The sequence below is a fragment of the Poromitra crassiceps genome (assembly GCF_964638095.1).
Source record: "Poromitra crassiceps genome assembly, chromosome: 20".
Taxonomy (NCBI): Eukaryota; Metazoa; Chordata; class Actinopteri; order Beryciformes; family Melamphaidae; genus Poromitra; species Poromitra crassiceps.
Window position 1 is genome coordinate 2,542,568 of NC_139637.1, and position 15,287 is coordinate 2,557,854.

The 15,287-nt window shown below is 45.7% G+C and overlaps 1 protein-coding gene across 1 annotated transcript; it reads right to left on the bottom strand.

Moving 5' to 3' along the window:
• Nucleotides 1–1,672: 1,672 nt before the first annotated feature.
• Nucleotides 1,673–14,753, bottom strand: tamalin (trafficking regulator and scaffold protein tamalin). Its single transcript, XM_083657085.1, has 8 exons — nt 14,418–14,753; nt 12,171–12,223; nt 11,182–11,236; nt 7,966–8,068; nt 5,903–5,996; nt 4,977–5,043; nt 3,187–3,253; nt 1,673–2,716 (listed from the first exon to the last, which is right to left on the bottom strand). The coding sequence occupies exons 1-8, from the start codon at nt 14,616–14,618 to the stop codon at nt 2,193–2,195; spliced, it is 1,164 nt and encodes a 387-aa protein (XP_083513211.1). The 5' UTR covers nt 14,619–14,753; the 3' UTR covers nt 1,673–2,192.
• Nucleotides 14,754–15,287: the final 534 nt, after the last annotated feature.

The window sequence follows — 15,287 nt, forward strand, 5'->3', positions numbered from 1 at the left end:
CCTCAATACTCAGAAGTAAGTGGAGATAAGTGGAGATAATGGTGGAGAATTAAAATAGCTTACAAATACTTTTCAACGTGTGCATCTTACAATGGGGGAAGAGCAAAAAGTATAAGCCGAAACTGACCTGTACAGTCGATACTCTGGCCTCTAACCTCTTGGCGCACAGAGACAAAACAAATTCACCACGTAGGCTTTGAATCAACACTGGTGTTTTAACAGCAGGGCGATGCCCAAACATTTGCAGTGCGATTCCTGACTCGCCACCCTCAATCGAGAGCCAAAGTGGAACGTCACTTCCTGCTTCAGCACTGTACCAGAGATTTTCATCCGCCATTTATTTTCCCATAGACATTTCGTAAAATGCTTATAAAAAAATAGTTTTACTTGTTCAAACCAAATGGTTCAGATATATTTAGAATCGGGAGAGACCATAGTAGAACATTTCACTCAGAAAAAAAACAAAAAAAAAAACAGAAAAATATCTTCTTTAAATGTTATGCGGTCTATCCTGTTTATAAATATATCTGAACCGTTTGGTTTGAACAAGTAAAACGATTTTTATAAGCATTTTACGAAATGTCTATGGGGAAATAAATGGCGGATGAAAATCTCTGGTACAGTGCTGAAGCAGGAAGTGACGTTCCACTTTGGCTCTCCATTCTAAACCTCCCACTGTGTTAATTGCCGAGCGCCGACTGCACGCCCTTTGTTTCTGCCCTCTGTTAAATGACACTTTCACTCATTGTTTTGGGCTCTCGTCCATCATCTGGCCTATAAGAACCCCCTCGTTATGCATTAGCACTAAAAGCCCATTCGCTCTCAACAACCCCATGTGGCAAACCTGCCTAGTAATCCCTAAAAGTTACGTCAGCGTTCCACTACAACCCCCTCCTCCCTCTCTCCCTCTCCCTCTGCTTCTGCTAATCTGCTCACGACAGCAGCAGTGGGTCTACTATGGAGAGAGGGGGGGGGGGCTGTACTCCAACACATGGCCACATACCATCGCTCACCATCGTCCACACTCTTGACGCAACTGTGAATGAGCGACGCGGGACAAAAGGGGATGGGGAACGGAGAGTGACCACCATGACCTCATGGGGTCAGCTGGGACCCTGGAATGAAAAGACCCCCCCCCCCATCCCCGGCAACCCCTTGGCCAACTGAACCCGCCGTGGGAATGTGGGAGCGTGGAAGAGGAGGATCGGCATTCCGCCCTGCAAAGAGCTGAATAAGAAGACGGTTGTGTTTGGAATTCTGGGTCATGCCTTTCACTGCAACATTCCTCACAATTCTCCTGCACAATAACCTGTGTCAGGCCCGGACACAACAGCCTCTCTTCTGCATGCCTCACACTAGAGAAGCCTCAGAACATCATCCACCACGACCCACTTTCCTCCGATAACCGGTGGTGAGAACATTTTCTGAAGGCACCAAGAAGAGCTATGGAAGCAGCACACAAAGGCCCGCTATATTTTAAAAGAATGGCACGGAGCGGGGATACCTCTCCACTGTGGAAATTACAAACAGATTGTGTATACACTCAGTTTCCGAGTGCTAATTTCAGTTTGGCGGCTACAATTCCCCACAAACGGCTGCGGTTTGTGGAACAAAACGGACATTCTTGCGAGTTCTGCACAAAATAACGAGCGAATCATCTCAAAATGCCACATATTTATTTTGGGGGTTCTGTAACTTTGGCAAAGACAAAACAGGATCAATCTGAATCATCATCAGTAGAAATGTAACAAATCTCTTAGAAAACGGTGCCTCGCACAACCGCTATCGTAACGGCTCATTTATTCAGGGTCAAAGGTCAAAATAAAAGTGGGTACATGCAGTAAAAACTGAGATTTTCCTTCATTCTGTACACAAATCAAGAAATGTTAAAAATAAATAAATAACTTAAAGAACAAAACAAATGGAAAGTTATGTACAGGTGTTAATAAAAACACTGCGGGCTACAACAGATGTAGCCAAAGGTCCACGTCTAGCCGTTTAAACACGGAGAGGTGCAACGGTAGAGCTTTTTAACATTTTGGTCTCATTCTCTTCGCTCTTTGGTGCTTGGCGGTCCTGTATTCTTTGGGAGTTAATTCGTCATCGGTAACGTTTAAGTCTTTGCGTCTGTGTTGACGTGATGCAGAGGTGCGAGTCACACCTGTCACACCGTGTGTGTGACAGCTCTCTTCTCAGAGCTTGCTCTCCTCCTCCTCCAGCGGTCGGTTCAAGCCCGGGATGAATTTGAGCAGGCGCCTGCGGAAGCTCTTCTGTTTGGGCTTTCTCGGGAGCGAGCCGAACCCGCCCTGCTTCTCGCCCGAGGCGGGCGTCGACGACGACGACGACGAGGAGCCTCTCAGGTAGCTGCGCGTGCTGGCGCTGCGGGTCAGGTGGGTCTTGGCCGTGGTGAAGAGCTCGCTGGCCGGGCGCAGGCGCTGCTGCCTCTGCGGCGGCGGTTGTTTCTCTTTCTTTTGGTCTGCGTCGGCGTCGGCGGGGGCGGGGGAGTCCAGCGCGCGGTCGCCCTGGTACAGACAGGTCTGGTAGAGGGGCTCGTCCTCGGTGGTGGCCGTGCTCAGGTAGCTGGCGGAGCTGCTGGTGCTGCCCGTGCCGGTGTGACACAGCGCCCTCAGCGCGGCCGGGCTGGGCGTGCCCAGGCTGCCGTACACGCCCGCCGACTCCAGGGACTCGTAGAGCGCGGCGTCGCTCATCACGATGCCTGAGGGGGAGAGAAGGAGGACATTTTTAAAAAGGCATATTGGTCATAGGGATGCAAATGTTTATCAATTTCCTTAATTCATTAATTGGTCATGTTAACGATCAATTAATCGATTAATATTCTGACATACAAAATATAGAATCTAGGGTTTACACCTGTCTTTAGGCCTACCCAACAAGTTGATCCACCAACTAAACTGAGAAAATAGCACATAGCCTACATTGTCGATTAATCAGTTAACATAGTTTGATCGATCAAATTCTTAACGATCTATGAATCGATTGTCGATGAATCGTTCACATCCCTAATTAGTCACAGATGCATGGCCTTAGTATACAAAATGGATGACCGAACACTTCCTGCATGGAGAGGCAAAAGTGATTTGACTGCACACACAGATGCTACTTTGAACTGATTGGCTCAGACTAGTGCAGTGCCCGTTCGCTCAAATGACAGCATAAAGGACGTACCATGAACCAGCCTCTGCTCCTGCATCATCAGCGAGCGATACTCATCCCACTTCTCATGCAGGGTTTGCTGCAAAAGAAATAAGACGTTATTTTAAACGGCTGCAAGACGTTATTTTAAACGGCTGCTGGCAAAGAGAACCACAACATTATCCCAACACTGATCAGTCAATATGTGTGAACGTTGCATCTACATTACATTAAGTCATTTAGCAGACGCTTTGGTCCAAAGCGACTTACAATATCACATTTTGTCAACAGTACAGAAAACCACTATGCAACACAATCAATGACAGCTAAGATATTTTGATAGACTAGCACCATGTAGGAAGTAGTTTGAGAAGGAATAAGTAACATGTAGCATTATTATTATTATTATTATTATTAATAAAAATAATAAAATAAATAAAAAAATTATTATTTTTTAATTAATTAAAAGATGTTAGTAGAAGGGCCCAGGTGTAGCCTATTTAGCATATTCTTTACTACTACACAGTACAGTAGTAGGAAAACAACAACTGTGAGCAATTTCATCTCAAGTATGTCAAATCCGTTAACGTTCAGCAGCCGATTCATTTCCTGTCCTTAATCTTCAAACTGTTGAGTTAGCACGCTCGTTATGCTCGTTATGCTCGTTATGCTATACGGCCATAAGGCACTGATGGATTATGGTGGGGACAGCTGCTCTAATCTCAGGGGAAAGCTGGGCTCACTTGAGACGCTTCACGAGGCAGCTTTTTTAACGGCCGCGAGCGAGAATGTTGCCATGTCTGCTCTCCTCCTCCTCCCTCTCTCTCTCTCCTCCTCCACCCTCTCTCTCTCTCTCTCTCTCCAGGCGCACACACAGCAGTCAGCCTGCAGCCGCTCCTGACCCAACAGGTGGAGGAGGCAGTTGGGGAGAACAGGTGGAGGAGGGGTGGGGGGCTGGTGTCTATATACGGTCCGCAACACTGTGGGACAGCTCTGTTTTCTGTCTGCGGTTTGGGACGTTTGAGACGGCTGGACGAACATATAGAGGCCATTTACACGTGGCGTTAACATGCGTTTTCTGCAATCAGATTGCAATACAATACATGCAATTATGATATTGTGTGTGTATGGGTAAGTTTGTATACGTTTGTGTATATACATACATATATATGTATGTATGTATGTGTATACATGTATACATGAGCATGTGGGGAGGAGCGTGGGAGTTGGGATATGCATATATAAGGATGTATGAATTTGTTTATGAATGATTTGGGGGCAGGACTCGATAAGCCTAGGCTTCTTCCTGCCCCTTTTCAAACAGTTCGCCTTTTTTATGTTTGAGTTTACGTATTTTGCTTTTGATGAAGTCTATTAGACTGTTATGTTTACTGTTTTTTTCACTTTATGTATAGTTTTAACTGTTTGAAATAAATCGTTTCAATCGATCAATCAATCAATCAATCTGATGGCAGAAATGGGTGTCCTCTCAATCCGCATACAGTTGCTGCATCCAGATTGAGAGGACACATTGCATTTACACTCGTGTTCAATGTGTACACAATGCATCCCTGACCACCTCCGGAGGTGGTTTGGCCGATCAGATTGCAATCCTTCTTCAATGCGTTTTGGGGGTGTTTACACCTGTACTTTCAAAGTGATAAAAAACAATCTGATTGCAATCTGATGGCAGAAACCACATGTTAACGCCAGGTGTAAATGGCCTCATAGCTGAGGCCGAGAGAGAGAGCGCCCTCGCTGGCTGTAAACGGCACTACACCCTGATGTAACGACAACGTCTGGGAAAAGAGAGAGTTAGTTACCTTCAGGTACTGCAGCCGCGCGTCCAGCTCGGCTTTTCGGATGGAGTCGCTGTAAACCGTCTCCAGCCTAACAGTGGAAAAAGCAGAGAGAGCAATATAATGAATCATAAGCATCGTAGGAAACACTTATTAAAAACTACAGGGAACACTTATTAAAAACTACAGGAAACGCTTATTAAAAACTACAAGGGCGAAAAGACGACTGTTTAATGAGCTGAGGAGGCTAGTAGAACCATATGAAAGGCTCTGTTCATAAGACCGCAACGCGAGCGGCTCCGATGTCAGCAGTTTACAAGTGTGTGTGTGTGTGTGTGTGTGTGTGTGTGTGTGTGTGTGTGTGTGTGTGTGTGTGTGGGGAGAGGGGGGGGATAAAGGACATATACAATTTCCACTCAGACACTTAAGTTGCGACTGTTTTAGATCACGTGTGTGTGTGTGCGTGTGTGTGTGTGTGTGTGCGTGCGCGCCCGAGTGAGGTGGGTGGGGGTTTCCTCATGTTGCTCGTTTTCACTTGAGCAGCTAATTAAATGTCCCAGCTTATTATACCTAGTCAAGTGGGTAGTGGATAATTTGATGATGTCAGTTCATAAAGTCTCGTGCATATAGCAGTATTTTTGATGCGGTTAACCTCACCGCGTGTGCAGTAGCGTTTCAAAGCCGTGCAGACAGGGGCCTCGCTAATTGTGCTTTTAATCTTTTACAAGCAGAATGTCGAGTGCGAGGAAGAGAACGTGCTTCAAATTAAAAACACCCACTCGGCAATCTGCAGAATATCCCATTCTAACAGCGCCGTGTGCAACAGGGCACTCCCATTGAGCTCAATTGATTATTTCGACGATTTAACAGATTTGTTCCACATTTCTCCCGATGATGAACTATTTGAAAAACTCGAACCATCTGCAGCACTTCTGGGTGGATCTGCTCACCTGATGGTGTTGCCACAGGCCCTGATGAGCTGGACGATCTCCTTGTGCCGGAATCCGTCCACGGTGGCCTCATTCACACTGGCGATGGTGTCCCCTGTGGGCAACACAACAAGCAAACATGTGTGTTAACCAACAGCTGACACACGCACACACACACACACACACACACACACACACACACACACACACACACACACACACACACACACACACACACACACACACACACACACACACACACACACACACACACACGCCTCATTCCATTGTGGCTTCGTTTAAGCCCGGGGGCCAACTGAGGCCCGGTTCGGTTCCAAAAACGAATCAGCGGGGTGGTCCAATCGCAGCGCTGCGTTCCTCAGCACATATGCTATACAAATGTTGAAAGCCGTGTGCAGTCGTGGCACACAGGCCATCATCGTCAGTTGCACAAGTGCTCTTTTGAAACTGACTTTGAGAAACCGTTGGGTCTTTGAACGCAGCATATTTCCATCCCCGTCTTACGTGTCAAAAGCCACATCTATTAATTGATCTGTCACCATCAGCCTGTCTCTTCAAAAATCAGACGACATTTATGCGGGGCGTGAACTCTCGTGTCTGAGGGCCAAATTGCACAATGGCTGTTTTCCTTTTCAGAAAGCAGCGCCTCGATCTCCTCCCGTGCGATGAAGTCACTGGCTTCACAGCGGCAAAAGACACATGGAACAATAAACTCGGCATGTGAGGAATGCAGGAAGTGAAACTGCAGTGACATACGCCGGGTTGGCTGGATGGAGGAAGGAGAGGGCCCCGCCCATCATCTTCTTCCCTCCTCCCTGTGACCTCACGGCCGGAGAGGCCAGTGTGTGACTGCGTGGTCACGAGTTGGAACTCTTTATATATAAACCTCCCTCCACACTGTCCCAGCTCTCAGGTGTAACCACTTGAATTGTGAAATCATGCTAAAAAAATTGGACAGCTCACCCTAAAATCCAAAATACATATATTCCCTCTCACCTGCAGTGCTATTTGTCCATCAATATCGTTTTGGGATAGTTGCCTGAGTTTTGGAGATATCGGCCGCAGAGTTTCTGCCTTCTCTCCAATACAATGGAACTGGATGGCACTCGGCTTGTGGTGCTCAAAGTGCCAAAGAAATACATTTGATAAACTCAACAGCATTGTCTCTTTCCAGAAATCATGACCCTGTAACTCAAGATAATCCACAGACTTTGTTATGAGCAGTTTCATGTAGGAACTGTTTTCTTTTGCAGTCTCATGTAGGAACTAGCTAGCAGCTAGCGGGTGTAGTTTGGTCAAAAGAAAATAGTTCCTCCATGAAACTGCTCATAACAAGGTCTGTGGATTATCTTGAATAACGGGGTCATGATTTCTGTAAAGAGACATTGCTGTTGAGTTTATCAAATGTATTTATTTGGCACTTTGAGCACCACAAGCCAAGTGCCATCCAGTTCCATTGTGTTGGAGAGAAGGCAGAAACTCAGGCAACTAACACAAAACGATATAGATGGATAAATAGCACTACAGGTGAGAGGGAATATATGTATTTTGGATTTTAGGGTGAGCTGTGCCTTTAAGTTATGCGTTTTCCCCCCCATTCACTGTCACTGGCATTACTTCTGGACCAACTGATTTGAAAAACCTCAAGATAAAAGTGTGAGGAAACGGGTAGGCGGAGGTGTTAACAAGGAACATAAAGCTCATGTTTGCCAAATAAAAATAACGTTGGCATTTGTCTGTGGCTTACTATATATGGCACACGGGTGAGGGAGTTGGCAAATAGGTGTCGGCTGAACGGTTTGTTGGCTGGAAAAGCGATTCTATTTGTACTTCCCTAAACAGAAGAGCTGAAACTCACTTGCGTGACGCAGCGAGGTGAGGCCGACGAAAACAAAAAGACCAAAAACAAAACAACTAAAGTAAGGCATGATGGCATCGAAACCTTCACTTCCCCTTCGGCCTATTTCCAGTGCTCTCTAGGGTTCTACCTCCTCCTCTGGCTCTAATACAGCTGAGAGGAGACCGAGGAACTTAAGAGGTGCATGGATGGAATCATCGCTTACCGACTTTGAGTCCTGCCTGCTGGGCCGGGCTGTCGTCGTGCACCTTACACACAAACGTGCACATCTCCACCGAGTTCTGGTCCTGGTGGTGCAACCCGTACGTCTGGTGGGGAGAAGACAGAAAACACACACTCAGTTTAAAGCATTCACACTGAAATATAGACACAGAAAAAGCAGTAGAAATATCAGATCCTTTCCAATTTCTTTTTGAATATCATGGAAAAGTTTGTTTTCCTCCATAATTCCTTTCAAAAAGTGAAACTTTCATAGATTATAGATTCATGACACACAAAGTGAAATATTTCTAGCCTTTATTTGTTTCATTTTTCATAATCTTGGCCTACAGCTCCAGAAAAACCCCAAAACAGTATTTTCAAGAAATTAGAATAGTGTGAAGAAAATCAGCAGTTACTTCTCAGTTATGACTGACTCCAGCCTCAGTCCACTCCCTCTGAATCTCCACCAAATTTTGGAATTTTTTGAATCTTTGCTTGACAATCCGCTGAAGCCCACGGTCATCCATGGTATTTCCATGATATTCTAATTTTTTGGAAAGGATTTTGTATACTTCCTACTTGTGTACAAAGAGCAGTGTTACACAATGTAATTGATGTGCACATTGTGAAAGCGTGCAGCTACACAATGCAACGTGATAAACCCACTGACGAGCTAAGGAAGTCGTGACAGACAATGCAATGAGCCGACTCACTCTGAGATAAGGGGCGGAAGGCAGATAGCATCGTTCTACATGCAGAGAGCTAGCGCAGAACATGCTAACTATGAGCTTTGTTTTTTCTCCTATGTGGCCAATCACAAACCATTACCGGGCTTTTTCCAACGGTCTAACATAAAAATGACGGCTTCATGAATAAAGCAGACGCTTCCATCACTCAACTAGGGCTGCAACTAACCATTATTTCCATTATCGATTCATCTGTTGATTATTTTCTCGATGAATCGATTAGTTGTTTGGTCTATAAAATGTCGGAAAACGGTGAAGAAATGTCGATCAGTGTTTTCCCAAAGCCCAAGATGACGTCCTCTAAATGTCTTGTTTTGTCCACAACTCAAAGATATTTAGTTTACTGTCATACAGGAGTAAAGAAACCAGAAAATATTCACATTTAAGAAGCTGGAATCAGAGAATTTTGACTTTTTTTCTTAAGAAATTACTCGACACGATTAATCGATTATCAAAATAGTTGTCGATTATTTTTCTGTCGATCGACTGATCGATTAATCGTTGCGGCTCTACACTCGACTGGAAATACTTTAGCCATGGACATACTGCAGACATATCCAACAGTTCATTCTGGAGTCAAGATCAACATTTGGCATTTATTAACTTTTCATTTGATCTCTTTCATAAACGAGACCTCATGGCCGTATAGCCCATCTGTCGCTTTGAGCGCTCGACTCTTCAGTTGTCTTAGTAACCGTTACTGTATGTGTTGCCTTGTGTTGGTTCCACATGTACTCGCGTTCACTTCCTCTTTTCAGTCGTCACAGTCTGTGTGAGGAAGGCGCGCGCCCCCGCAGCCAGGAGATAACACTTCCTCCTGTCTGTCACATGACCATCAGTCAACACCAACACGCCACTGCTGTCAGACACGGTGGAGGAGGAGGGCGTTTCACTTCTCAGCGACTGTCCCTCACTCTGACACAAACGATGAGAAACGCTCGTGTGAATCTCTCAACGCTGAGAAGCACAAAGCTACTTGGTCTCTCAGATGACATAATTAGGGCTGCCGCTAACGATTATCTTCATAATCGATTAATCTGTCGATTAGTTTCTCCAATAATCGATTAGTTGTTTGGTCTATAAAATGTCAGAAAATGGTGGCAAATGACGATCGGTGTTTCCCCAAGTCCAAGATGACGCCCTCAAATGTCTTGTTGTTTTGTCCACAACTCAAAGATAATATCAGTTTACTTTACTGTCATACAGGAGTAAAGAAACCAGGAAATATTCACATTTAAGAAGCTGGAATCAGAGAATTTAGACCTTTTCTCTTAAAATTGTACTCAAAACGATGATCAAAATAGTTGTCGATTCATTTTCTGTCGATCGACTAATCGATTAATAGTGGCAGCTCTAGACATAATACGCGCTCCACCTTATCAAGCGTACCAGCTGTTATAGTGTATTTGCGTTCAAATAAACGACTACAACGGGACTCCCAACCTGGATGAGCGTCGCACGAACATTTGTGAATGATCCGCAGACGGACCTGAACTTCTGCCACGGGCACCTCGACCGGAGTGAGCTTCCCTCTCAGAGGTCTGATAGAGAAACAGGCAAATTATTCTTCAAATGCAAATGTTGTATTTTACATATTGGCCCCTGGCGTTATCTCCACAGCCAGGCCAACCCAGCAGCAACAGTAAAGAGTGGAGACGTTCAGGCCCGGAAAGCCACTATGGAAACGCTTTGACATGTCTCTCTTGACCATCAGGATGGCCCTGATGCCCTCAACTTCCTCGAGGCCACGGCCCAGGCAGGAAGGGAGGAACCTGTATTGAAACCGCAAATAGAACACTCAATTTCTTCCCTTCAAAAAGTGCTATTCCAGTTCCAGAAACCAGAAGTTACGGTTATGTTCCCGTTAAACTGCCTGACCCAGCGTCACCTCGCACCACCACGCTCGTAGATAACACTCATGATGACAGCTGCTGCAGTCAAAACAGACCTGTCCCTTTGGTCGAAACTACTCATGATTCCCATGAGAATCAAGTGAAGCAAATCAGACAAGCATTTAAAGAATGATACCAACGCGGGCCCTAAAGAACAGATCAGACATTGTCAGGCCCGGTGCGTCGGGGAGGAGATATGAGCGCGGAGAGAGAGATGGGAGAGATACCGAGGTGAAACGGGCAAACAAAACAAGGTATTCCATGGGAAGTGGGTGAGGAGCAAAACCACACACAGCCTACAAAATAAGACACAAATAAACTACGCTTCTCTTCTCTCCGGGTCACATGACGCGACATCGACGTGGGGATTTGACAGGAGCGTGACCTCTCACCCCCACTGCCTCAGATTAAGAGGTTTACAGGATCAGATCACGGATCTGATCCACGCGCTTTGCTCACTTTTAGTTTCAGCTCCGTTAACGGAGACGTAACGGAGCGGTGGAAATCCTGTTAAATGGCACTCAGAGGTCCATAAATCCCCCCCCCGACCCCACACCCCATCTCCACCGCTGATTCTCTTACCTGGATCTCAAAACCAAAGGACTCCTCGTCGGTCTTCTCCAGGACCACCACCTTTCTGAAATGGAAAAAATAAAATACAAAATAAATAAAATAAAATGAAAGGACAGAAATAAGGATCATTTAATGTTTCGTCGCGACAGCTCATTCTATCAGGCTCAGTGTAAAGTGGCACCGAGCTTTGAGGAGGTCTTTGATAAGCTCTTGTGGCGAGAAAACCTTTCATCTGTTATCTGCTACAGGGATTTACTGTGTCTATGAAAAAGCCTTTAAAGACATCCTGAAACAGAACTCAAGCGTCATAATAATAATAATATATGTCTATATGACGAATGATCGTCTCTCCGTCAGCATTTTAGGCTAATGGTGATGATAGTTTGAAAAAGACGCTCAGAATCGCACATCAAGCAAATGAAATAGCATCAGATCCACAACAGGATGAAGAGGAGATCAGCAGGATGTTAGGGGGCGGACGACGAGATCCTCTCTTCCATGTCTGCCCTTATGTAAATTGCATAAGAAGATATCTCTGTTGGCCGGGGAGCGGACAAGAGTTCCTCTGTGCACCGGACGGGGACGCGTACGTCACGACAAGAGAAGCGAATGTCCTGTACGAGGGGGGTTTGTCGGACGGAGGGACGTCACGTCGAGACCCCCCGACACACACACACACACGGAGTCGGGGCGACGGACATGAAAATTCATGAACAACCTTCGAGAATGTCATACATGGCAAATTAAGCGTTATCGTAAAAGTTCACTGGTTTTTAACGGGCGCCTGTAATTCACTCATGCAAAGTTTAATCTCAAGAGGGCTTTTAAATGACTGGAAACTGGCTGCTCAAGCTGAGTGTTTTTAGGATGAACTTTTGACTCGCCAGGTAGAGGGAGAGTACCGTTATGAAAAAAAACCCACATAGTAAAAAGTGTCAATGTGAACCAATGATGCAAGTCAAGACAATGTTGAGTATTGACGGGTGGGAGATTTGTACCTTTGCGGTTCTGGTGTCAGCGTCAGGGGTTTCCACTTCTGTAGACCACCACTCTGAAGAAGACAAGAACAAGACAATAGTGTTAACAAGAGTTGTTTCAAGATACACAATACACACACACACACACACACACACACACACACACACACACACACACACACACACACACACACACACACACACACACACACACACACACACACACACACACACACACACACACACACACACACACACAGAGAGAGGTGGGTTTTTTTTCCTTCCAGCTTAGGTGGGTGGACGCACCTACATTTGCGCAGCTACCAGTCCATCAAGTCTTTCAGCGCCGCGCGTGGACGGCGAGCTGCGGTTTGTATTCTCAAGCTACTGGGTCACCGCACGAATATGGAGAAACATTTGTGCTAAAACAGGAAATGCGTGTCTGTCTGCTCTTAATGTTTACCCCACACGTGTGTGCACCAGCCACAACACAGGAGGAAGGACTTTAGCGGTTATATTTCAGGCCATAGTCGGCCGAAACCCCAGACTGAAACTGCCCACTTCTGATATTTCAGATCATATTTTTAGATGATCAGTTTATACAAATTGTAATTGATTCCAGAACCAAATAAGACACACAGTGATTAGCAGTGGGGGGGGGGGGGGGGGGGGGTTCTGCCACAATAACTTAATTGAGGGGAAAAACCCAAATCCAATTGTGGGGTCAGAACCCTGCCCTGACTGTGTAAATACAGAAAGCTATCTCTCCAGTCAGGCTCCACTAAATCACTTACAATCAAGCCACCTCTGTTCTACCTCAATGATCTCAAATGTTGCTCCTATGTATGAAAGGCTGCTTTGTGCCACTCGTCTCTCTGCCGGGTAGTAAAAATGTTGCTTTCTTTATTTCCCCAACACTTACAGAATTGTCCCAGGCCCTTCTCAATGAGCGCATTTATTCCCAAATACCCTCGGAGAACCACAACGGGGGTGGCTGGAGCGCGGAGCGGGGGTCCCGCCCGCTCCCTCTCTGCACAATGCACTGTTGTAGCCCCTTCACCCCCGGCTTTAATTGAGAGACGCAGCAGAGTCGTACGGACTGGAGGGACTGTGTGTGGTGGACCTCTCTCTCTCTCTAGAGTCTACTACAGTAACACTACTCACTGGACCAGAGGAGTAGTTTGTGTTCCACAGTCTTCAGTCTGTGGCCCCTAGCTGTCCCCACTGGCTTTCACCACAGTGTTACTTCCATAGGAAAGAAAGGGGCGGTTTCCGATCAAACGGTTTGCAGAGAACAACTGACACAATAGCCTGGAGGAAACGTGCCAATAACTGACCGAACTTCAAAGACGACGACGACGCTATGCAACAAAACCCCCTAAGATGGCATCACATTTAGTGCATGAGAGAGAGAGAGAGGGCGAGAGAGAGAGAGAGAGAGAGAGAGAGAGAGAGAGAGAGAGAGAGAGAGAGAGAGAGAGAGAGAGAGAGAGGTGTCAGGTCAGACATGGTTGACACACAGTGTAAATCGGATCCATATAAAAGTGTGTGGGTGGTCCTCCACTCCACGCTCCCCCTGGTTGGGCTACTGTTGGCCAGGCCAAAAGGTGGCCAAAGGTGTCCTTTAACTGTGATGCCCTCCTTAGATACACTGATCTGTCTCTAATCTTAGGCTTTGGTCTGATGCTGTGAGATATGACTTGGTACAGAAGTACACACAGTCATATTTTATAGTGTAATACAGTCTCTCTGTGTTTACTTTCCAGGAAGCGAAATAATACCCTCTCGTTGTGGTTACTTCCAGGGAGTGAAATAATAGCAGGACTGAAAGTAAAACTATTGGTTGTTTTTGATCGATCACTGATATCATATAAGTGGACCTGGTATGATCTGATGATTATGAGCCGAGGTCAAATGAAATCATCCTGCCTGTTATTTATTTATTTATTTATTTGTTTGCTTGTTTATTTTGTGGGCAAACCGTCTGACTCAAGTATTTCAACTGAACTCTTTAATTTTCTCATCTTAATCATTTTCAATATTTTACCTGCCAGTTTTCAGGATATGGCTGGACATCTCTCTCTCTCTCTCTCTCTCTCTCTCTCTCTCTCTCTCTCTCTCTCTCACACACACACACACACACACACACACACACACACACACACACACACACACACACACACACACACACACACACACACACACAATTGACTGATTTTGTGTTCAAATTGACTAATTGATTGACTAATTGATTAAACGGACTAATACCTTCTTGAAGGTCCTGGGCAGTGTCCCGCCGGAGTAAGCCAAAGTCTTGTAGTTGTAAACCTCCGAGGAGTTCGAGGGTAAATCCACAGTCCTGCAACTGTCCGACTTTGACGAGCTGAAGTAAATGTCACTGTCTTTGGGAGATGGTCCACCGCTCTCCGGGTTGTTTGAGTTCACTTTCTTCAGCCTCCTGAACGTCATGTTTGCTTCATATGCGTTTTTGGATGCGCGTTGGCGTGTTTACAGATGTAAACAAAGCGACTTTATTCTCCTCCAAACAAAGTGTAGGCTACAGCCAACCGCCGGGGCAGATAGTGATGAAGTTGTGCGCTCAGCTGCAGCAGCGTGGATGGATTTGTCCACCTCGCTGTGTGGGTTTCTTGTGAATAAGCTGGGGGCGGGGCCTGACTGGGATGTGAGGGACAGACACAAGTCTGTGCCAATAGCAATGTTGACGTGCATCCCTTTTGCTGCCTTCAGGTGCCGCTTGTAGGTTTCTGCTTTAATTTATTGTTTTAATGAATTGAAGTCCTCAAATGTACAAACAAATCGGCAAAGACAGTAGCTACACACTGTATATGCAACAGACTAGGCTGGGAACAGTACGTACAAATGTGTCAAAGACAATACGAGGATATCAGCCGAGCAGCATTTTGGTAAACAAACTGGGTGGAAACAGCAATGGGACCCATATGGAGCATGAGCTTGAGCGTCTGACTCTAGCCGGCTGACCGTGTTTACATTTTAAAAACTGCGACAGTTCACACAACTTTAACACGACATGTATATATTATACATCCAACTCTTGAGCTAATTCTGCTCTCACTCAGAATGTCAAAATATAAACGATGTGATGTATAGTTTTTGAGA